This window comes from Taeniopygia guttata, chromosome 3, assembly GCF_048771995.1.
Source record: "Taeniopygia guttata chromosome 3, bTaeGut7.mat, whole genome shotgun sequence".
NCBI classification, from domain to species: domain Eukaryota; kingdom Metazoa; phylum Chordata; class Aves; order Passeriformes; family Estrildidae; genus Taeniopygia; species Taeniopygia guttata.
This window is the reverse complement of record NC_133027.1, coordinates 79359624-79381593: the sequence shown is the minus strand read 5'-3', so window position 1 is coordinate 79381593 and position 21970 is coordinate 79359624. Positions and strand designations below refer to the sequence as shown.

The 21970-nt window shown below is 41.1% G+C and overlaps 2 protein-coding genes across 3 annotated transcripts in view; one reads left to right on the top strand and one right to left on the bottom strand.

Moving 5' to 3' along the window:
- The window catches only part of LOC100231213 (protein ELYS), a 24406-nt gene extending 12638 nt beyond the window's left edge, over positions 1-11768 (top strand). Inside the window, exons 11-25 of one of the 2 annotated variants that reach the window (XM_072927179.1) lie at positions 598-726; positions 2821-2911; positions 2998-3087; positions 3280-3420; positions 4190-4294; positions 4762-4855; positions 5154-5277; positions 5385-5441; positions 6633-6779; positions 7546-7733; positions 7908-8052; positions 8150-8281; positions 8812-8959; positions 9045-9192; positions 9673-11768. In XM_072927179.1, coding sequence (XP_072783280.1) covers positions 598-726; positions 2821-2911; positions 2998-3087; positions 3280-3420; positions 4190-4294; positions 4762-4855; positions 5154-5277; positions 5385-5441; positions 6633-6779; positions 7546-7733; positions 7908-8052; positions 8150-8281; positions 8812-8959; positions 9045-9192; positions 9673-10159 — 2226 coding nt within the window. In that variant the 3' untranslated portion in view covers positions 10160-11768. Of the gene's footprint in view, positions 1-597; positions 727-2820; positions 2912-2997; positions 3088-3279; positions 3421-4189; positions 4295-4761; positions 4856-5153; positions 5278-5384; positions 5442-6632; positions 6780-7545; positions 7734-7868; positions 8053-8149; positions 8282-8811; positions 8960-9044; positions 9193-9672 lie in introns of both variants that reach the window. The other variant, XM_072927178.1, reaches the window with a different exon arrangement.
- SCCPDH (saccharopine dehydrogenase (putative)) lies at positions 11252-21970 on the bottom strand. Its single transcript, XM_002188997.5, has 12 exons — positions 21706-21970; positions 21461-21573; positions 20624-20704; positions 20019-20148; positions 18370-18419; positions 16775-16905; positions 16130-16247; positions 15103-15222; positions 14936-14992; positions 13830-13941; positions 12928-13009; positions 11252-12486 (listed from the first exon to the last, which is right to left on the bottom strand). Exons 1-12 carry the CDS (start codon positions 21968-21970, stop codon positions 12381-12383), a joined length of 1365 nt encoding a protein of 454 aa, XP_002189033.4. The 3' UTR covers positions 11252-12380.

Below are 21970 nucleotides of genomic sequence, written 5' to 3'. Positions count from 1 at the left end.
GCTGCAGTCATATCGTGCCAGTTTTGTGCAAATGGCAATGTTTCAGGGAGGCATGAGCAGGGGTTGAATGGCTGGAAAGGAATTGCAGCATTGCTGTAGTTGGAAGGACAAGCATGGTGGAAGCTGGGGAAAGTGTTTACTTCTTTGTATAGAGAGGAGTTAGGTTGATGAACTTGAGAAAGGAGAAGAGCATGGAGAAAGGGAAAAGTGATTTAACTGTTTGAGAAGAAATGCAGTTTTTTCTCTCAACCTTGGCCAAATTATAAATTCTGAGCCACTGCACAGCACCCTTTCAAATTAAGTTCCAGCTCACTAAATATTGTGACATGAATCAGCTTCAGAACAAACAAGCTCAAATGTGTGATTTAAAGTTGTGTGTTAAGTTTAATTTCTGTTGAATATAATTTGTGTCTGAGAAAATACCAGGGCCTGTGTATTGACAGGCTGGAAAGTATTTTTTTTAGCATTGCAAGGGTTGATATTTTCTTCTACAGGGTACTTTTAAAAATGGAAACCATTAGTTTGGCTGTTGTTTTTAAGGCAGAGCCTTAGTGATTGAATGCTGTCTTAACCGGTGTGTTTTGATTGATGTTTCAGACCCTGAAGTTTTTGAAGAAATCTGGTCCTTTAATAAGTGAAGCCATTCGTGACAGCTACACTCGGTGTCTTGTAGCTGGCTTGCTGTCTCCAAGACTGGTTGATGTCCAGCCATCCAGTCTGAGTCAGGTGAGTGTACGCTGGGGAGTCCAGGGGGAAATACATCCATCTTGTCTGAAGAAACTATAAGACCATGATTTTTGATTGCAAGCTGCTCTGAGAGGCAGGTTTTGACATATAGATAGCAGAAATAATAATATTCTTAGGTCCAATCTTCTGATTGTGAACAGCCCTGAGAGGTTTGTCTTTAGTGACCCGTCTGTGAATTCCATGCCCCAGGTGCAGATGTGGAAGCATTCAGTCAGTGCCGGGCATGTGTGTCAGAAAGCAGCTTTCCCTGGGAACAGCTTCATCCTCTTCATGCCCTCAGAGCCTCAGAGCCTTGGGTGCAGTGCAGTAGTGGCCCTGACGATGCATATCTCTGATGTGCACTATTGCGAACATCAGCTTGCTGGACTAGATATGATTTCCTTCCTAGGAAGTGCTCACCAGTTACACTGGTCTGCTCTACCTGACAATTGCATCAGCACTTCCTCTCATTTTCACTTCATCAGTAGGTTTTTCTGCACCCTCTCAAAACTGATCTTTACCTCTGTAGCCTTTGCCTTGTGCTGTTTTAGCTCGATTTCCTCCTCTTAGACAGCCCTCTTGCTGCAGCACATGCATCACCTGTATCTCTCAACACTGCTACATTCTGTTTGTGGCTTCACACCCCTCTCTCATGGATTTTCCGTTTTCGGTGCAGCGAACTTTGTTTCTCCTCTGAAGAGTTTCAGGAGAGGAGGAGTCTTTGTGATGAGCAGCCCATCTTTCTTCAGGCAGGGTCAAAGCTGAAGTGTTGGATGGTCATCATGGAGGGGAGCAGCAAGCACTAGGAAGGGGAGAGGAGAGCAGTCTTCCCTCTGCCTTCATCTTCCTGTCTGTGGGATTCTTCACCCAGCTGTGGAAATGTGTCAGGAAAAATAACACTTCTGCAAAATGTGGTAGCTAAAACAAATTTGGCAAGCAGACCCGGCCCATAGAATGCTTATTTTCCAAGCCTGATGTGTAGGCTTTTACATTCCGATTGGATTTTCTAATGTTAACTCTGGTGTGAAATTACTTGAGAAAGCAAGAAATTTTACGATGACATTTGCTTAATTGTGATTATATTGTTCAGACACTGCATTAAGCAGGGATTGCTATTGAATACTAGAAAGAAAACATTCAGAATTAGGGTAAAGTAGCTTGAAATTTTATTTGGCATCCTAAGTAGTATTCGGCACGTTTCCTTCTCTGAAATGCATTTTCAGAAAATGATGTAAATATGCTGTATGTCTTCTAATATGTAGGAATCGCTCTTAAATGTAATGATTTTACTTAGAATGCAACCTTTTAGATTTTTTGTCAAACAAATACAGGAAAAAAAAAATGAAAAATTCTATGCAGGGTCATTTCACCTGAAGTAAATGTCTGAACACCAGCTGGAATAAGCTGCTACATTATTTCCCATGTGTGTCCATGCCTGTGCATTATCTTTCTCAAGGGCTGCCATGGCATCGGAATACAGTAATTGAACAGGCTGAAATTCCAGCCTGTTAGAACTGAAATGTTTCACTTCTTTCTGGTACTTTAACAAATGGTAACTTAATGTTTTGGCTGTCAGAGCTACTTCTTGTCTTGCTAGTCTCAGGAGCTGCTTGGCTTCAGCTTCACTGTTTCCATGCAAACACAATGGTGTTTGCTGTGTCCCCTTCACGTGTTCCTGATGGCAAAGGGGCCATCCCAAAGTGCATAACGGGTATTAGCAGAGGATGTTACTGAAAATAGTTAATTGGGACTCAGTAAATGAAGACTGAAACCCCGAGGCACAGAAACAGAGATTGAAACTAGCCTGTGTGAAGTTGAGATGTCAGAGGAAAACATTTCTGTGTTCCTCAAACCAGCAAGCAGTCCAGCCTGTGGCTCGAATTAAGAAAGAATCAGGAATATGGAATTAGTTGCATTTGCAACTAGTGTCTGAATGGGCGTCCAGTTAGAAATAAAACACTTGTGTTGTGGCTCAGGTAGTGTCTGATTCAGAGCTACTGTACAGGTCACTGACAGAAACTCCAGTGTTTATCAAGGTAAGCCTTAGAAGAAAAATATGTGAGGTTGTGATTTGCTTTTGTCTGTTCTGTTCAGGAGGAGCAGTTAGAAGCAGTGTTGTCAGCTGCTGTGCAGACAGGTTCTTTAGAACTTCTGACGGGATGCATTAAACACTGGACTTCTGAAGGTAATGCTGCTTCCATTGTTTTTATGTTGTGTCTGTTTTGGTTAGAAATTGTGATTTCCTGTCCTTTTTGTTTTCTTTTTTTAAAGAGCAGCCAAGTTCTGCTGTAAATTTACGGTTTGTGCTTGAGTGGACGTGGAACAAAGTGATCTGTACAAAAGATGAACTGGACCAAATATGTGAGTAGTGGTGTAGTGGCTTTTTGAAACCTCGAGTCATTCTTCATAAAGGATCTTTTTTAATAATCTGCCAGTGTATGCTGCTGGTTCTTTTAAGTGGTTCTTTAAGTCTCTTGTGGTTGTTTTAGTATTTAAGTTTAGAAGTGTGCAGTTGCTCTGCTGAGTGATGATTGAATATTTCTCCTTGACAAGGTGTTCCGCTCTTTGACGGCTCCTGCAACTTCATTGACCCACAGACATTACAGTCCCTTCAGCACTGCCAGCTGCTTCTGAGCAACCTCAGCACAGTCCTGAACTGTTTCCTAACAGAAGCCCGAGAGCTTACTGAGAAAGGTTGGTGAAAGCACTGCTAGGCCTTTGGTCTGATTGTTAAGATTTGGAAGGATGCTTGGGTTGTAACTGTGGAGACAGGAGCTGTTGTTGTTTTGGATGACTGGGAGAGAGTCAGGTTGAGCTGGGAGGAGAGGCTTAAATCTGAGCAGTTGGGACTTGGATTTAAGCCCCTTTGAGTTCAGGGAAGCAGCTTGTTGTGGAGTTCATGAGGCTGGGTATGGGAGGCTACACTGATTCAGCACCGAGTTGAGTGAGAGCCTGGGTGGCAATTGCAGCAACTGAGTGTGGTAATGCTGAGAAGTGTTCCTAATTGTTAGCTGGCAATTGATAGTTGTGGGCAGATTGCTGGGAAATAGAAAGGAAACCAAAGTGAGTAACTTGTAAAGCAATTTCCTTGAGTTTTTTTGGCTTCTGATTTTATAAATTGTTGTCATGTTGTTGGAAATAGAGGACTATAATGTCTTTCACTAAAGTAAAACTCTCTGCTACATGGAAAACAAACATTGTCTTCCTGAGTATATCTAATAGTTTAGGCTTTTTTTTTTTATTTGAATCTTTGGTGATTCTGTTCTTTGTAGTGATTGGGGTTTTTTTTGGAGAGGGGGGAATGGTGTTTTTTTCCCCTCCAAATTCGTAAGTGATCCAGAGGGACAACTACAAAGGCAGGTTTCTACTGTGTTTGTTCATACTTTCTATTTGTTCTGCAAAGGGAGTTCTGTAAAATGCGAGGAATCGCAATACTCAAATATTGTTTTGCCTTTTTTTCCAGGTTTTTCAGACTTGACAAATAAGCAGATGGTAACCAGCCTCATTTCTTTGTATGCACAAGTGGTGATGTGGTTCTGTCGATCCAGTCTCCTTCCCGAGGGTTTAGGTAAGCAGAACCTGTAGTACCAAAACACTTGTTTTGATAGTAAAAGCAGTACCTGCATGTTTTGAACCTTTGATTTATTGCTCAAGGTGAAAGTACTCCTTGGAAATGCTCTCAATTCAGACACCTTATTAATTCCATTTTCAGCTTGTTTTACAGATTGTTCAAAAACTCATTCCCTTGGACAGTTATTTATTTAGGAGTAGCCTTGAGCTTACCCTACATGCTCTGAATGCTGCATCAACCACAAACACGAAACTGATCTTGAGACAAGAACTAGTTGTAGTTTTGCAGATTGCAGCAGTAGTAGTTTTGTCTTAGTTCTCCTTTAGCAAAGGCAGAAACAGGATTGGATTCTTTGAGAGTTGGAGGCTTCTTGAGGTTGTGTGGTTTCTGTCTGTCTAGTCCAAAGTTTTAGTTGAAAAACGTGGTCTTACTTCTTTAAATTGCTTTTACTTTGTCACATGTAGATGATCACATGCATTTGTCCCGACCTTTCTACAATTACCCTCTGATTCAGAGCTACTATACGGGTCACCGACAGAAACTGGAGCGTTTATCAAGGTAAGACTTAGAGGAATTCTCTAGAAAGCTGACACTGTTAGACTTGTGGGAGTGGTTATTTTTGCAGTTAAAACCCTTTGTCTGCACTCCTTGGCGTTACACATAACAGAGCAAGAAAGCAAGCCTGGAACCCAGAAGGTCATTGCAACTCTTCTCTTGGGTTTGTGCTTCGGGCTTCTTAATTAATAAGTTCATTGTGAGGTGAAGACCGTCTTTCCTCTGACTCAGAAATGTGTGACACTGAGAGGCTGGATTGCGTGTTTTACACCGTGCAAGCCCTTGCTCTCTTTTGTTGCAGAGGCAAATGGGATTCTGATTGCTTGATGATTGATGGAATGGTTTCCCAGTTGGGAGAGGAAGTGGAGAAGTTGTGGCAGAGAGATGAAGGCGGCACTGGGAAATACCCACCTGTTAGTTTACATGTGAGTGTTCTGTTCACTGAAATCCCAGGAGCAGCAGCAGCAGTCCCCTAAAGCCAATGATTGTGGAAGACAGGAGCATTAGAAAACCTTTTCATCTTTCATTTCAGGCACTGCTGGATCTCTATTTGCTGGAAAGTATTGAAGAAAGCGACAAACATGCAATTGTATCCTTTCCAGATTCTGTTATTAATCCTTCAGGGTGTGCACATAAAAGTTTTCATATACTCGTCACCTGTGTGTGGTTAGCAGCACTTTCGAATTTATGCCTCAAACACAATGTAAGCGAATGCATTTAGAGTTGAATTAAGTCCTAGACAGAAGCATTGCTTAATTTCTTTCTAGACTGGAATTTTTCTGATTTCTTAAATGTTTTGTTGCAAAGTCTCTTCTTGTATGAGAAAACATGTTCTCTAAGTTGTATTCAAGATAAAAACCTTGCTTAGTTCTTCTCAGATTTTAGCACAGTTACTTATTTTTTAGGACACCCCCATATGTAGCATATGACTGCTTGTTAGTATGGTGCCCTAAAATGTAGTGTTTCAGAGCCAAAGGGAGAAACGACAGTGGTTTTCCAGTTGCTGATTTTTGCCAAAATCATTTGTTTCCCACCCCAGCTAAGAGTGTTTGATTTTTTTTTGGTTTGTGTAAAAAGTGCAGAGAAACAGGATATTCATTGGGCAGAAGCCTAATATTTAAGCTGCTGGGACATGCAGAATTACCTTTTCTTGTTTGTTGGCTAAACCAAGAGTGGAGCCTGCAGAGTAAAGGGGTTAAAAATTGTTGTAGTCCCAAGCTGCCGTTCTCAGACATGTCCCTAACATGGGATGTCAGAAAGCGTAGATGACACTTTGAGTGAGGGATCTACATGCAGTTTTAAACACAGTTTCAATCAGTAAGTGCTAAGTTGCATTGTACAGGCACCATAATTTGTGTTGGTTTTGTGAAGACTGGAAATGAGGAGAATAAAACAGCTGTAGAACTTGTTTTCTTTAATAATTAAGCATTAGATGTTGAAGTGTGTTGAGTGTCCAGCTGGTGGCTTCACTGACAGAAGCAGAAGCCTGGGTTTGTAACAGCAGTATATAAATACGCAATATCTGCCTTTCTGATTGCCCTACAGAAATCCACAAGTGTTTCTTTCTGGAAGTATATTCAGAATACAGTTTTGATATTAGAACCTGACTATTGATATAGTGGGTTTTCATAGCTTAAAATGGCAAGATCAATACCTTGAGATGTTCTGCTTTCTACTATTTTCTTATTCTTATTTCATTGTTTTGCTAACTTGTACCACTTGTAATGTGGTACCAGTTTTTTGTCTTAGTAATTTATTCACCTTAATTAGATACTCTCAGACAATTTACTTGCTGCTGGATATTATGCATTCCTTTCCAAATAAAAGAGAAAATTTAGTTGTTTCCTTTCCAACTGCCTTTGCTATCCCTTGTGGTCTTGTTAAGCTGGTTCGAGGGTTTTGGCTTCTAGATCACAATGATTATGAAGTAAGTATGAAACAGTTGAGTTAGACACACATTGCACTGCAGAGCTCTAATCAATAAAAATACTTTTTCTTATTGCTACTTAGATGTTAGAACCTGTTGGAGCATAAGAAGCTTTTTTATAACATTGCTCTGACATCTTGTGCAACAAGTTATGATTTGAAATTTTGCTTTAACTACTTTGCTTTAACTACTTAGTTATTTTGCTTTAACTAGAAATTGATTAAAACAAAGGTATACTTAGCATATATAATGCTTAATATTTGAATTTTAAATGCCATATCTGTTTTAAGAGGTTTTCAGCAGACTGGTTGGGCACTGTTTCAAGAAGAGTGTTTTGGGTACTCGAAGCGTGGAAACTGTGATGGTAGCAGGAACATTTGAGAAAAAAGACTGCAGGAGTGATGTTTCAGCTTGTTCTTCCCAATGCTTTAGGTTTTTCTTCATCTGTCACTATACCAATAGAATCAATTTGATTGTCAAGTAACTTATTATTTAGTAATGTATTTATAGAAAGGGATCTTTGTACGCAGAGTTTCGTGAACTTAGAAAAAATCTGAATTCCTTTTAAGACATTCACAATTGTATGACTGTTTTTTTTTCCCTTCAAAGACTGAAGAATTTTTACTGATATGTCCTGGATCAAGTATTTTGTTATTTAGACATCTAAGTTTTTCTAAGCCAAGTCCAACCTTGATGCAAAAGTTTTGAATGTTTGTTGCATGGGTATGTTTATCTGTGGTAATGAAGCTGCTCTCACCTTGTCCAGAATTCCCTGGCCCTGCTCTTCCATCCAGCTACAATCAAGACTGTCTCATGGCAACACATGAGGATAATTCAGTCCCTCATGTGCCAGGGAGAGCACAGGCAAGCCCTCAGGTACATGCAGATGATGAAGCCGTCGATGTCCAGCAGCAGTGAAGTGCGGCTGTTCCTCACCGTGTTGTTGTCCAATAGGTAAGGAAATCTCCCACTGTTTTGGCATTCAGATATGGGGAAATGTGGAGAAGTGATGACACAAATGGGGCTCCCCTCCATTTCCTTTGAGCTTTGAATAAGTACCATCACTGTGGGGCATCTTTTTGGCTTCAGGGTTCCCACTCCTTTCCATGTGCAAAACCTTAACTGCAGGTGCATGGTGGAGGCTTGGGGTCTGTTGCAGCAGCACGCCACGAAGTTAAACATAGAAGAGTTGCTAAAGCACATGTATGAAATCTGTCAGGAGATGGGGCTCATGGAGGATTTGCTGAAGCTGCCCTTCACAGACACAGAAAAAGTGAGTTTGGAGAAGAAACAAAAAAATCTTAATTGTCTCTTTGGCAAGAGAAGAGGCAGAATCATAATGGATGTTTGAAACGTGTTATTTCTCACAGGAGTGTTTGGAGAAGTTTTTACAGACCAAATCTGGTGTTCAGAATCATGAATTCCTCTTAGTCCACCATCTGCAGCGTGCCAACTACATCCCAGCACTCCAGCTGAATCAGGCCATGAAGGCCAATCTGATGGTAAGGGTAGCAGCCCTGCTGTGAGAAATTGTGAATTAGAGCTTACAGACCATAGCTGACTCCAGTTAAAAGAGTTTGTTTACATCTGTGGAATAAATATGTGTCTTGTCTTTTCATTCGGTTCCTCAGATCCTTCTGTTACATATGGTTTAGGTTATGGAAGTTGTTTGTGTTACTTTTTTCTGTGGAATGAAGAGTATGTTGTATGTCATGTCTTGTATCTGGCTTTTACCTTAGAGCAGCCTGGATGCTCCACTGGTAAAATTTGCCTTATGGCTTTCAGTTGTGAGTTTTGGAGTTGCTTGGGGTTTTTACGTTTTTGATTTTTTTAACTAGTCTTCCTTGCACTTATCCAAAACAGGTGCAATTGGTGTGTGCTCCTGGGTAGAACTTTGAACTTGCTGTGACTCTCTGCAATGGATTTGTCTGTAGAGGAAATTTAGGCCTAGGTTAGAAAGTGCAGAGAGACTTCTGTGCAATGAACTTCTGGTGAATTGTTAACTTCTTGCTTGACACATTTCCTTTGTCAGAATGATCGTGATCCTCGCTTGAGAGAGAGAGCAGTAGCCAGAAATTCCCTGTTAGACCAATATGGCAAGATCCTTCCCACAGTTCAAAGGAAGCTGGCAGTAGAGAGAGCCAAGCCATACCGTTTGCCTTCATCGGTCTTAAGAGAAGGTAATTTTAGAGAAGGGAAATAGGATGTGCAGCTGGCCATCACTTTGATTACACAAGGCTGATACTTTACCCTCTTGCTTTACAGTCCCAAGGCCAAAACCATTATCAACAGCAACAAGGCAGGCTAATGCAGGAAATGTGCATACAAGAGCAACTTTCATCAGTAAAGTGTTGTCTACATTTAAAGAAGCATGGCTACGAAACAAGACAACCATTTTCTCAGAATATAATAAGTAAGCATCCTTTTCACCAAGTTTAGCCTTGTTCTATGTGTTTGAGGGGAGACAGAAAAAGGAGGAGAGAAATCTATTTGATTTATGTGTCTTGGTGGGAAGGTACATGTGAATACAGCTTTGTTTTTTTGCACGTAAGATATATAATGAGACACGACTCATCATAAGTAATATTTGGAGAAACATATTTTTCTGCTATGATAATCTTAGGCAAATAAATGTATTTACATGAAGAGGAATGTGCTTACATGAAACTAAAGCTTTGACTACCACCAAGCTCTTGGTGTACAGGCTTTGACAGACTAACAACAAGAAGTGCCTGTCACTTCCACACGAGCCTAATATATCACCCCAGCAGTGAGGGTTCACCTGTATTTCTTGTTCACTGAGTGTTCTTGTTGTCAGCATTCAAGACTATCACAGCATGCTTTTTTTCATTTATTTATTGATATTCCTAGTTTGAAATGTGTATTTTAACAGGTTGCTGGATTTGGTGGTCTGTCCTGTTCCTTCCCGCTCCATGGCTCAGGATGAGAGCTGGCAGTCCCCGTACAAAGCTTCTACTTTTGTGGCATCCAGCCCCCTGAGATCAGATACACATCACTCCAGCTCCCAAAAGAATCTGCCAAGAGCATCAGAGTTGAATTTACTGGAAACTCCTCATGTGGTCAAGGTTTGTATCTTAAAACGTCAGCAGCAACTAACCAAACCAGAAGTTTGTGAGTTTTGTTTAAAATTAAGCCCCCTGGATTCAAACTGTGAGGTATTTTTAGTGTGCATGTTGTTATTGTATCCTTTTCAAAGCAGTAAAATGGGAACAGAGGGAAGGTTTAGTTTTCAGTTAATTCAAGTGGTCACCTTGTCCCACAGCTTTGAGAAATACACTTGTTTTTATTGCATGGAACAAAGTTCAACCTGGACTTTTCAATCTATACTTAGCTGCCTAAAGATGCAATTTGTGGCTTAACCATGTCATTATTTATGTGCCAAATAGCTTGGTGTAGTTTGATGTGCATTTCTACAATCAAGAACTGTGCTTCAAACTCTTAATCCAGTCACATGAATGACAACTAAGCAATCCCAGTGATGTCAGTCTCTGTTAGATGCAGTGACGACTCTCTGCAGCAGTTTTGCTTATCAGTTGTTTACGTTAAACTGTATTTCTAGTCACTACCATCAAACTGTTAACCATGCAAGGCAGTAACACCTGACATGGCACCTTGGTTCTGATCTTTTTTCCTTTGCCTACCTGAACAAAATCATTGCCATCTCCCTAAATTATAACCTTTTTCTTGCTATGAAATATCATCTATACTATTGCACAAGCTTCATCCTTCTTCCTTCTTACTCTTTCAATACTGTAAAACATTTCTGAGCCAGGAAGACCTGAACACTGCTACATGAAGATATGTAGGTATTTTTACAGCACTATCCCTTCATCTTGTGTGCAGATTTATTAATTAGTGCAGAAGTAAGCTGTGTCTGTTGCTCTCTTGACTGGCATCTGGAATACAGTAATTGAAAATGCTGCCTTGCGGAAAAATGGTTGTGTGCCTTTTAAAAGAGTAGTGTAGAAATTGCAAAAATTACTGGGATAGGAGAGAATATTGTAGACAACAAGATGCTATATTCTTGTTTCTTCAAGAAATTTGAAAAATAACCTTTCTGTTGTCATGACTGAAGCTTTAAGCATTGGGGACCCAATTGTATTTTACCCTGCCAGAGGCAGAGTGGGTCACTCTGGCTGCAGAGGGCAATGCAATGTACTGGTCACTGCTGGTTGCATACACACCTTGTGCTGGAAAACTGCTCCTGGTCATGTGCAGTGGCAAATGGTCAGTTCTGAACAGAAATATCAGAAACAAAGCGTGTGAATTGTGCACAGGGACATCTCTGATCCCTGTGCCTCAAATACATAAACTCTCAGCTGTAAGGTAGTACAGAGTGTGTACTACACTTACTACGTGTTTTGCATTCTGGGGTGAGTGGAAGGGAAAAGCAACTTTTCAGTGTCTTTAATTTTTTCTAGCTCAGTGTGAAATTAGTCTTTGCGACTGAATAAAGTATCAACAGACATTTTTAATGTATTTTAATTTTAAACTATTAATGGACATTTTAGGTTATTGAAGACAGTGCAGTGACAACATGAACTTAAGAAGCAGCACCTAAAACCCCACAATATAGTGAACTACATCCATAAAGCAATCTTCAACACATCTATGATACTATAAAGCAGCAGTTTGTGTGTGATTTGCCTCAGAATAATAAAGGTCAGTGTAATGCAGCAGAGGGAAATAGAGACTTTTATGACCTTAAGTATTTCAGAGTGACTTTCATAGTTTTTGCAAGTTCTCCTGATACAACAAAAAAAAGCCTCTACATGGAAACAGAATTTAATGCATTCACAGTCCTGAAAATCATGAAGGCTACCTTTCAAACATTCCTGTGACTCAAGGCTTCCATTGCCCACAAATACAAACCCAGAAATAAGACAGCAGGACAAGACACTCTCATAATTCTTACGCTAACAACAAAAAGCAGGCTTATCAACCACAGTATCAATTAGCGTGAAACAGGCCAGTGCACCCAGAACCTGGATCACATCAGGTCAGATTCCAAAAGCAATCAACAGAACAAGCCTCCTTCTTTACAGAAGCAAAAGCACAATACAGATCATGACTACTTACCTAACTACAGAAACTACACATAGATCTGCACTAAGAACAATTATTAAATAAAGGAAAGATTAATTGAAGATGTTAATGAAAACATATACCAAACACACCTTAGGAATAACTAGTAGCTTATCTGCTAAGGCACTTCTGTTTCCAGGCTGCCTGCTTTACATAGTTGCACAATGGGGCGAAGCAAGGCAGCTGTGCTTACTTGTGAAGCCAATGCTATAGCAAGTCCTGAAGTAGGAACTTGAATTTAGATGAATAAGATTAAGATTCCAGAATTAGTACCCAAGAAGTGACCAATTCAATATGTCTGTGAATTAACACTCAATACCCACCCTTTAGGGGTTTGCTCACTATAGCAAATATTATAGTTTTTAACTCGAATTTTCTTCTGTTTCTGCTGCAAACAATAGCTGAAACTGTTTTATGATTAGGCTTTGCAGCCAAATGGGTTCTATTAGAGTTAGACCCAGGAAAGGTGTTAGTTCATACAGTTATGTTCTGACTTTAGACTTCAGGCTTGCTAATAACAGAGAACTCAACACCACGCTTGTTGAGGCGATCAATCAGTTTTGTTTTCGAGAAGGCAGCTCCTGGAGAATACACACCACCCCTGTTAGTGAAAATCAAAAAGAAGAAACATTAGTGGCACAGTGATTGAGGGACACCTTTTTGTGAAGCTAGAGATGTGCCTCCCTGACTAAGAACGAAAAAGCCACTTAGTCAGAGAAGAGAGTGGGTGAAGAATTTGGCAGGGTGGTTATAATCATAGGTTCATTTCTGCATCCAGCAAACTCTACAGAAACCACTCCATTAACTGAACATAAAGACATTGATGCAAAGGCCTGACTAAAAGCCTGTTACTACATCCTTTTAAACTGATCGACTGGTGAAGAGCAAGTGTCTTTAAATCAGCTTGTGGTGAAGCATCTCTCTTGCACAGCCAGCTGGGTTAACACAGATCCACAGGCTGGTTAAGTGTATTTTTGAAGAGAAACATTTGCACACAGTAGCTTTAGGGAGAGCAAGCTGCTCAGCATGGGAAGGTACTTACCGTTTAGGCAAAGAAGCTGCATCTTCCAGAAGAGAGAGAGCTGCTTGAACCATTGCAATTGGTGTAGCAATATATCCAGGCTCTGACAAAAAAAAAAAAACCAAAACAAACCAAAACCCCCCAATGAAATACAGTGTGTTGAAATGTACAATGCAATCTTGCTCTTCCCTACAGCATTCTGAAGAAATAATATCTTTAACAATGAAACAGCCTTTCCCAATTAAGAACAGCATTTTTACCTAGTAATCAGACCAAGTAGCTGGTGAAATCCTCAAGATCTAATCCAGACAAATACTGCTTCACATAATGGCCTCTAACCACACAACTGTGAGTGACCACATCATGGTGACAGAGGGCTCTCTGGCACAGCAGGAGCTTTCCCCATCCTGTGCTTAAATTCAGAATTTTACCATGAAACACTTGCATTCTGCCACATCTCTAGTTATCTGAAGAAGCTATGTTACAGTAACTCATTTCTGAATGTACATTCTTGCTCTCTCCAAACATCAGGTGTCATCTCCCCTCAAGGAATGACCTGAACAAAAGTATGTGATAGAAATTATACCACACCAGACCCGTTTAAGTTCACTCTCAGGGAACTGGAAATAAACCAAGTCCAGGCTGTGAAAACTAAAAACTATTCTTAAAGTCCTCTTCCTTCAGAAGGTCTGCTCTGCAAAAATTAAAATCAGACCAGGGAAAGTCAGAGGAAAAAGAATCACAGGAATGCAAGTGAACTGGCTATTTCAAAAACCAAGTCACAATGAATTTGAGTATCCAAATTAATACCTTGTACAGGATGTTGGCTTTGTTCCTGTTGCAAGTGCTTCTCAAGGGTTAAAGGGACAGCAGTGCAATCAGAAACGTATTTTAGAGCAGGGAATGCTAGGCAAAATATATACCTGGTCCTTTCACTTCAGTGCAGATCTTCACATTTGGTTTGCCATTCTGGAGATCTTGTCCCTCACTGTAACCCTCACCAAAAAAAGTCATTGTAAAAGAGGTTCCATCCATCTGTATTGGACAAGACAAGCATGGTCACCGAAAGAGAAATTGATTGCTACCAGGAAAGCACAAGTAGTAAATAGAAGTATCCGAATTCTATATATAGAATCCTGCCAAATACTATAATCCATTTAAACATGAGACGAGTTATTTTGAATTACTTATTAAAAGGTATAACCTGAGTTTTTAATTGCTTCCACTTTGTTACACTGGCCTTGTACTAAAGTCTGTTTGTTCTCTCAGTACTTTCAGTCCTGGGTTTTTGCTAATCAGCCTCCCTTGGTCATCACCTTTGATAGAGTGCTCTGAGCCATCCATGGGAATACATCAGGCCATTATCCATTTTTTTAATATATATATATATATATAAAATACATTATCCATTTATTCATCATAGGAGTTACACACACTTCGATGTCTAAAAGCAGAAGGCATGGTTATTTAAATATCCAGTATCTATCTAAAGAGACACACGACATGCATTTGGACCTAAGGGGGAAGCTGTAGGAGTGGAGACTGAGGTTTCTTGGTCTGATCAGCCTGGAAAAGAGGAGACTGAGGGGAGACCTCACTGCAGTTATACCTTCCTTGTGAGAGGAAGAGAAGGGGCAGGCACTGATCTCTGTGGTGACCAATGACAGGACCCAAGGGAATAGCCTGAAGTTGTGTCAGCGAGGTTACGTTTGGTATCAGGAAAAGATTCTTCACCCAGAGGGTGGCTGGCACTGGAACAACTCTCCAGGGAAATGGTAACAGCACCAGCCTGACAGAGTTCAAGAAGTGCTTGGACAATGCTCTGCGGCACATAGTGTGACTCCTGGGGTGTCCTCTGCAGGGCCAGGAGTTGGACTTGGATGATCTTTTTGGATCTCTTCCAACTCAGAATATTCTGTGATTCATTTAGAAATTATTTCTCTGAGGCTAAGCAGTTGACTCTAAATTACTATTCCACCATTACCATGGTAAACGTATTCTATAACTGTGGTAGAAAACAGTCAGTTACCTGCTTCTGAGTTGGTCCTTTCTTTGAGAAGCATCCACCAGAGAAAAATTCTGGGTACTGTATAAATAGAGGAGAGGAAAAAAAAAAAAAAAAAAAAAGACCAACAGTAAGAGGGAGAAAAAGAGATATCTCCAAACACGAAATTATTTTGTGTTTTGAAAACTTACTTTTGTCAGAAGTTTTCTTCCACAGTTAAACTTCACCAGAAGAAGAAATATCATGCCCAGAAACATCAGCTTGATAACAGAGCCAAGACCACCTACAGTCACGTAAGCACCATACTGGACCTGAAGCAAGAATGTATTTTCAGTTATAGGATTTACATTAACTTTTTCCATCAAATGATTTTTATAAAGTAAGATGCAGTTATTTTGTACAACATACATCAGTTTAAACATGGCCTTAAACAATTGTCTTAGTTCTAAGGAATTATTTGAAGAATACTTTTCACTTTATCATTCATTCTTGGAAGACAATGTAACTACAGAGTGAAGAGAGAGCAGACATGGTACACAAGAACAGAAAACTTTACAGAAAGATGTGTTTTGATATCCAATTTCAGTCTTCTTTCCTAGATCTTCCTTTTATCCTCTCTGTGCTTTTTTTAAAGAGAAACTGAAATAGTAATAGCAAGCCTTTCTCATTTGTAGCTTCCAAGTGCATTTTTAAAGCACCATCTCACCCTCGTTGCTTAACTGATGCCTGTGATTCTGCACAGTAGTTATACGGATTGTTGGTGCTCATCTCTCAGGAAGCCATGGAAAACAAAAATCTATCATCTTTTCCACCACCATTACTTCACACTGCCTTTACTCTGCACACTGGAGACCCAAGCATCAAAGAAATCTTAAGCTATAAATGAGCAGCATATGAATTCTGTATCAGGATATTTACTACACTATACTGAGCTGGTTACAGCTACCATTGACGACAATTATAATGCTTTTAGAAGCTCTGCTGATACAAGAAGAATAGTCTCTGCACAGAAACAGAATTTAGTATATTCATAATGAAAGCTACCTTTCAAATATTCCTGTAACTCAAGGTTTCCATTCCCTACAAATACATACCTAGAAATCAGACAGGAGAACCCAGCAAGACAGTCTCATAACAATCATGTTAACAAAGGCAGGCTCATCAGCCATAGTCTCAAGTAGCGTCAAACAGGCCAGTGCACAAATAACAGTAACTTACAGGTGTTTGCTGCAACTCAGTGTGCAAATAACGCTGAGTCCTTTTCACAACAGAACCATCAGATCCCATGAATGTAATGCAGTACTCCTTGAATTCCGGACTGTAAAATATAAAGCCTCTGCAGATGAAAAAAAAATTAAGTCAGAAAAAAAAATGTTCTAATCTTCACACAAACTGAAAGAAACTGACTGCAATGGCCTTACCATTACCAGTTTTCCCTCAAGAATTTTTGTGACATTATCTCTTTTCACTGAAAGCAAGCAATTCCAAATATATCCCCGGCTCAATTAAAATTCACTACATATAATTCACTATATGCACTATATCAAGAATTAATTTGATAATCAACAGTCTTTCCATTTTTTCCCCTCCATTCTACTGATCACTTCTGAGATCAAGTTTCCCATGTCACTAGAAGTCCTTTAGAACATATTAATTTTGAGACCCAGTAAATGCTGAGACATATTCTCTATTCAGTCAGATGTGAAGAAATCAGTAAGACTGATTTCTTCAAGTCTACTAGATGAGCACCTATGTTTTCATACTATACTAAATGTATCTTTTTATTATTTAATACTGTAGCAATCTGTATCATAAATACTGGAACTGTTAGGAGACCACACATTCCATATCTTATGCTTATACCTTTTTTTAAGCTTTGCACCAACTACTGGAAAAGGGGCATATCCTATCTGTTTTCGAAGCTTCTTCAGGTTGGCTTCATCTGCAAGGCCATAGACAGCTGATTTCCAGGTCCCATCATGTACACCAAGACCCTTGTGACATACCATGAAACAGTAATTAGTTCAGTATTTAAAGGCTTCATGGATTATTTTAATAATATTAGAATCACTACATGTATTACAATTATTACATGTAAATGTTACGATGATAGTATATTGAAATGGTATGGGTTGACCTTGGCTGGATGTCAGGTGCTCACACTCTATAACTGTCCTCCCAGCTAAGATAGGGAGAGGAGAAAATAAGATGGAAATATCCCTTGTGTGTAAAGATAAAGGCAATTTAATAAGGCAAAAGCTGCACATGGAAGCGAAGGTGTAGTAGTAACAAATGCCTCCCCACCCCCCTACCCCCAACCCTTCTCCTCCTTTCCCTTAGCCTTTATTGCTGAGCAGAACTCACAGAGTATGGAACATCCCTTTGGTGAGTTTGGGGCAGCTGTCCGGGCTATGTCCCCTCCCAGCATCCTGCCCAGCCCAGCCTGTGAGGTGAGGGGGGAAATGCTGCAGAGACAGCCTCAGTGCTGTGCCAGCACTGCTCAGCACTAAGCCAGAACACTGCTGTCTTACTGACATCTCTCTAGCTGCCACACAAAGCACAGCACTCTGAGGGCTGCTGTGGGGAAATGAACTCCAGAGCAGCCAGACCAAAGGCAATCTCCACCTCTCTTTCCATATGATCTGCAACATACTCAGGACCCACAGAATTTAATATATATCTATAGCTCTTCTAACCATCTCAGTGTAGCTAATTCTCATTACTGAAAACCCTTCTTACCAACACTTTGAACTTATGCTATGTATTTAAATATGTTTTCATATCCAACATATAGATTTATACATGCCCATTAACTACTATCTCCTGTTGTTTAGCAGACAGATACTACTCTCCTAGCCCACGGATTTCCTCCACTCTTCCAGATGTTTTTAAGAACAAAAATGGTTTGCAAGGCAAGATGAATGCTCATGCGAGGAGCAGTAGTGTTTGGTTGTTGGGCATCAAGACTGACTTGGATCATTGTTGTATTGTTTTAACAACAGCATTAGAATTATTACATATATTATACATTATTACAATTACTACCCACAGGTATTATCATTACAGGCACTAAAGTACACTGAAACAACCTTCACCCCCACCAACAAACAAAAAACCCAAACAGCCTAACACTAGGATTTCTGGCAATACACTCTGGACCTGTTACTGTTCCACTTGTGTAAGAATCCTTCCCACATGTCTGCAAAAGTAAAATAATTCTTGAAACAGCTTACCAAAGCAAAGTGTAAGTAGACAGCTCTGCAAACAGACCTTAAATAAAGGGTGTTTTTCCTTAGGATACTTTTAGTAGCTCCTAAAGAATAAAGTTCTTAGACATCATCAAAGACCTGCCAGCTTGCTCCTTGGTCTGACTTAATGTAGCGACAGTTATTCTGATGGGCTATGGTGATGTTAATTGCAAGTACTCCTGAATTTTAGGAAGGAAGAAACCAACTAACCTCAGGCCCAGATTTCACCGTCAGAAAACTCTCAACAGCAGTTAAGGTACCTGTAAGGGAGGGGAAAACGTTACTTGGCACATGCAGTCATTAGTCTGCAAAGCCAGAGAATGCTCTGGTAGACTCAAAACAGCAGGCTACTGACATTATCAGCTGAAAAAGCAGAGTTACATCTTTATCTCAAAGCAAAATAATGTAAAAAGACACACAGCCATTTGCATTAGCAAGTATTACATTTCGTGTGTAAATTACTTCAATACAGAATAAGTAATACCCTATTCATTAATTTTTTTTCATTTCTCTTATGTAATTAATGAAATAACGTAAAAAATTCATTGAAAAAAGAGGAAGGTAAAATGAGAGCCACATTCAGTTTTCCTCCAAGTTTCAAAATAAAGGAAGATGTAGGCTGTGAAAGCAAACATGAACTTAAAAATTTTGGTACACCCAAACTGCAAAAAAACCACCACCAAAACAAAACAACCCACAACTCCCCCTCAAACCCAAAACACAAAAATTATTTAATTTTAGCATAGCTTAAATAGTATTCTGTAAAGAATGCTTAATTTGGTGAACAATAGAACACAACATCTCCAAATTCTTATTTCTTTTGCTTTGCTTAGTTCCTTCTGAGATTGGAAAACTGTATTTGTATAGATAAATTTCAATATAGCAAGCAACTAGATAGACAGAGGCAATGCCATAAAGTCAAAATAGGAAGAGATAAAAGATATCTATTCAAAACAGGTATGAAACATTAAATTACAACCTCATGAACATCCAGATACTCATTTCCATACCTTGTTTCTCCTCCAGTCAGATCTGAATTGAGGTTTCTTCAACTGAATGCCAACTCCAATGTAAACTGATCCTATTTAGCATCCTTTTTAATAGCCCATAAAAGCAAAACATCTGGATACTCTTATGGGCCCTCTCAGCTGAAAGTCAGACCTGATGAACAGAGTATCCTCATCTGGGATCAGGATCAAATACTATTTACACAGAATTAAATCCTCGCACATATTTTCTTAAATATATTTCTCAGCTATCCTCTAGCTGCTATTAAAGTGAAAGACACTGCTACTTATACTCACAAAACAGCTTCTCAGAACTTGCAGTTGAAAAAGGAAACTTGGGAAACCCAGTTACCCCCAGTCTGTGAACCCCTTCCCACTGTATCTTCCCTACAAGATTCTCACTGCACAAGAGGCAATTGTGTTGAGGGTGCCTAGGGACATCCACACATCGGCTGAGCAGCCTGCTGCTCGCAGCTGAACATTCTGTCCTCTCAGATTCACAGAATATTCTGAGTTGGAGGGGACCCATGAGCATCATCGAGTGAATGGTCCATGTGGGGATGGAACCCACAACCTTGTTATTAGCACCCTGCTCTGAACAACTGGGCTCGTAACAGGGCCCTCTCGGTGAGCAACATGGCCATGAATCCCTCCCCTACGCAATGACTCATCCAATAGGAATCTGATTTTAAATTCCTCTCTACCACATGTGATTGAAACTGGTCACCTGGTAAAGGCAGGCAAAAAGAGACACTAAAAGAGTTTCCACAGGACCACTGCTGCTTTAGGAAATTGGATGAGAGCATACTCTGCATGCCTTTTTCACCATAAAAATACACTTATTCTAGTCACCTTTCAACTTGTCTCTGGTGTACAGTACTCCCATATCTGCCGGTATGGAGTCAAAGCCACAGCTTCCAATGACATATACTCCCTTTTCTGCAGCTCTTTCATTGTATTTCAGGTACATTCCTTCCAGGAACTGAAACACAGCCAAAACAAATGTTTTAAGCTGAAATTCATTCTTGGCCATCCCAAATATTAGCCATCGGCGCTTCACTGTCACATCATGTCACCCTCCATGCTTCAAACCACTTACAAGCATCTTTGACAAATATACATGATTCCTGGTCTGTAGTATGAAAGTTTCACAACAGTGAAAAGTACAACATTCCTATGTTGTTCATTTAGGAACAAGCCTATCATAACACAGGCTTGAAGCAGAATTCAGCAATTTGGAACTTCCACAGAGACCCAAAGAGGCTCCTGTTTTAAAAGTAAGGAAACTATACAATCAAGTATAGTGTACTTTAAAATAATTACTGCATCTTGAAATTGTAGATCAGGAGGCAGAATTTGTCATGTTCAGAAACATTAGCAGAAGCATGAAACATACTACACAAACAGTCCTTTTGCAGAGCCTTGATATACGGTAATGTTTTTTTACTATCACATACCTGGGGTTCTCCACTAATGTCAATGCAGCTTGCACCATTTTCAACACAAGCTTCTACCACAGGTTCTCCAAAGAATCTATACTATAGAAGGAAAGAACACTAGATGTAACAAGAGAAAACCCACACACCACAACTCACCCAGTGTGCTTTACCTAAAGGTCCATCTCTGCAATAAAAGCGAACCTGGTGGCTATCGATTTTTTTAAGTGGGGCTAAAATGCAACAGCACTATTTCTTGGCAGTGTAGGGAGAAGAAAACAAACTTCACTGCTGATAATGGAGCTTGCTGCAGAGTACTGTACCTGATTTCTCTCATGAAATCAGATTACCAAGACCAACTGAATACTGCCACTAATTACACTTTACACTTTCTACACTCTTATTATCAGCATATTCTCTACTTAAACACTCTGAATTTCAAAGACATGGTCATGACCCAACTTCCACCTCGTACACTTTGATGCTCTCTGAATACATTGGAAATACTGCCACTCGAAGGTTTAAAAGGGCCAAGTGCTTCTGGCAGCAAGCCTGTGGTTGGCCCAACCTTTACCATCAGTATCTCAGGCTGCCTGTGAAAGACCGAAAACAAACAACGCTGTGTTTTAGTGCGGAGACCTGTCCGCGAACCGCATCACCTGCGACGGCGGCGGGAAACCCTTCGGCCACCGCAAGTACACGGCTGTACTTGAAACTGCGGGGTCGAGTTCCAGGAGCCGCGGCAGCGCCCCGTGCCCCGCTCGGGTGCTGGCAGCCCACCTGCCCGCCGCGGCCCCGGAGGAGGATTTCGCCGCGGGGCCCTGCCCCGCCCCGCCCCGCCCGCACCCCCTCACTCACCGGGCCCACGCAGTTGAGCACCACCCGTGTCTGCCTCGCCATGGCGGCCAGCGAGCCCGCGTCGCTCACATCGCAGAACAGTATGCCGACCTCCTCCCTGGGCGCCGCCTTCCCTGCGCAGCGGAGACCGCCGTCACCGACACCGCTCCGCCCGGGACGAGCCCCCTCCTCGCCCCGCTTCGCTGCTCAGCCCTTCCCCGCATACCCGACCCGCCGGGCCTCCCCGCCCCGGCCGCGGCCCGTACCCAGCCGCTCGGCCGCCCGCTCCAGCACCGCCTGGAGCTTCTCGCTGCTCCGCCCGGCCACGGCCCAGCGCAGGCGCCCGCTGCACAGCTGCCCCTCGCCGGCAGCCGCCGCCGCCCGCGCCACCTCCTCCACCACGAACTGGCCGGTGAAGCCCGAGGCGCCGAACACCACGATGTCGTAGGCCCGCCCGCCCGTCATGGTGCTACTGCGGGCAGTGCAGCGAGCAGCCGTCGTACTAGAGGCGGCACCGGACAGCGCTGACAT

Coding starts and splice junctions, on each gene's coding strand:
- SCCPDH (XM_002188997.5), bottom strand. CDS start 21,970: ATGTCAGCGCTGTCCGGTGCCGCCTCTAGTACGACGGCTGCTCGCTGC. Junction 18,420..20,018: donor CACCAGAGACAAGTTGAAAG/GTGACTAGAATA, acceptor CCTCCCTTACAG/GTACCTTAACTGCTGTTGAG. Junction 14,993..15,102: donor GAAGAAAACTTCTGACAAAA/GTAAGTTTTCAA, acceptor CTATTTATACAG/TACCCAGAATTTTTCTCTGG.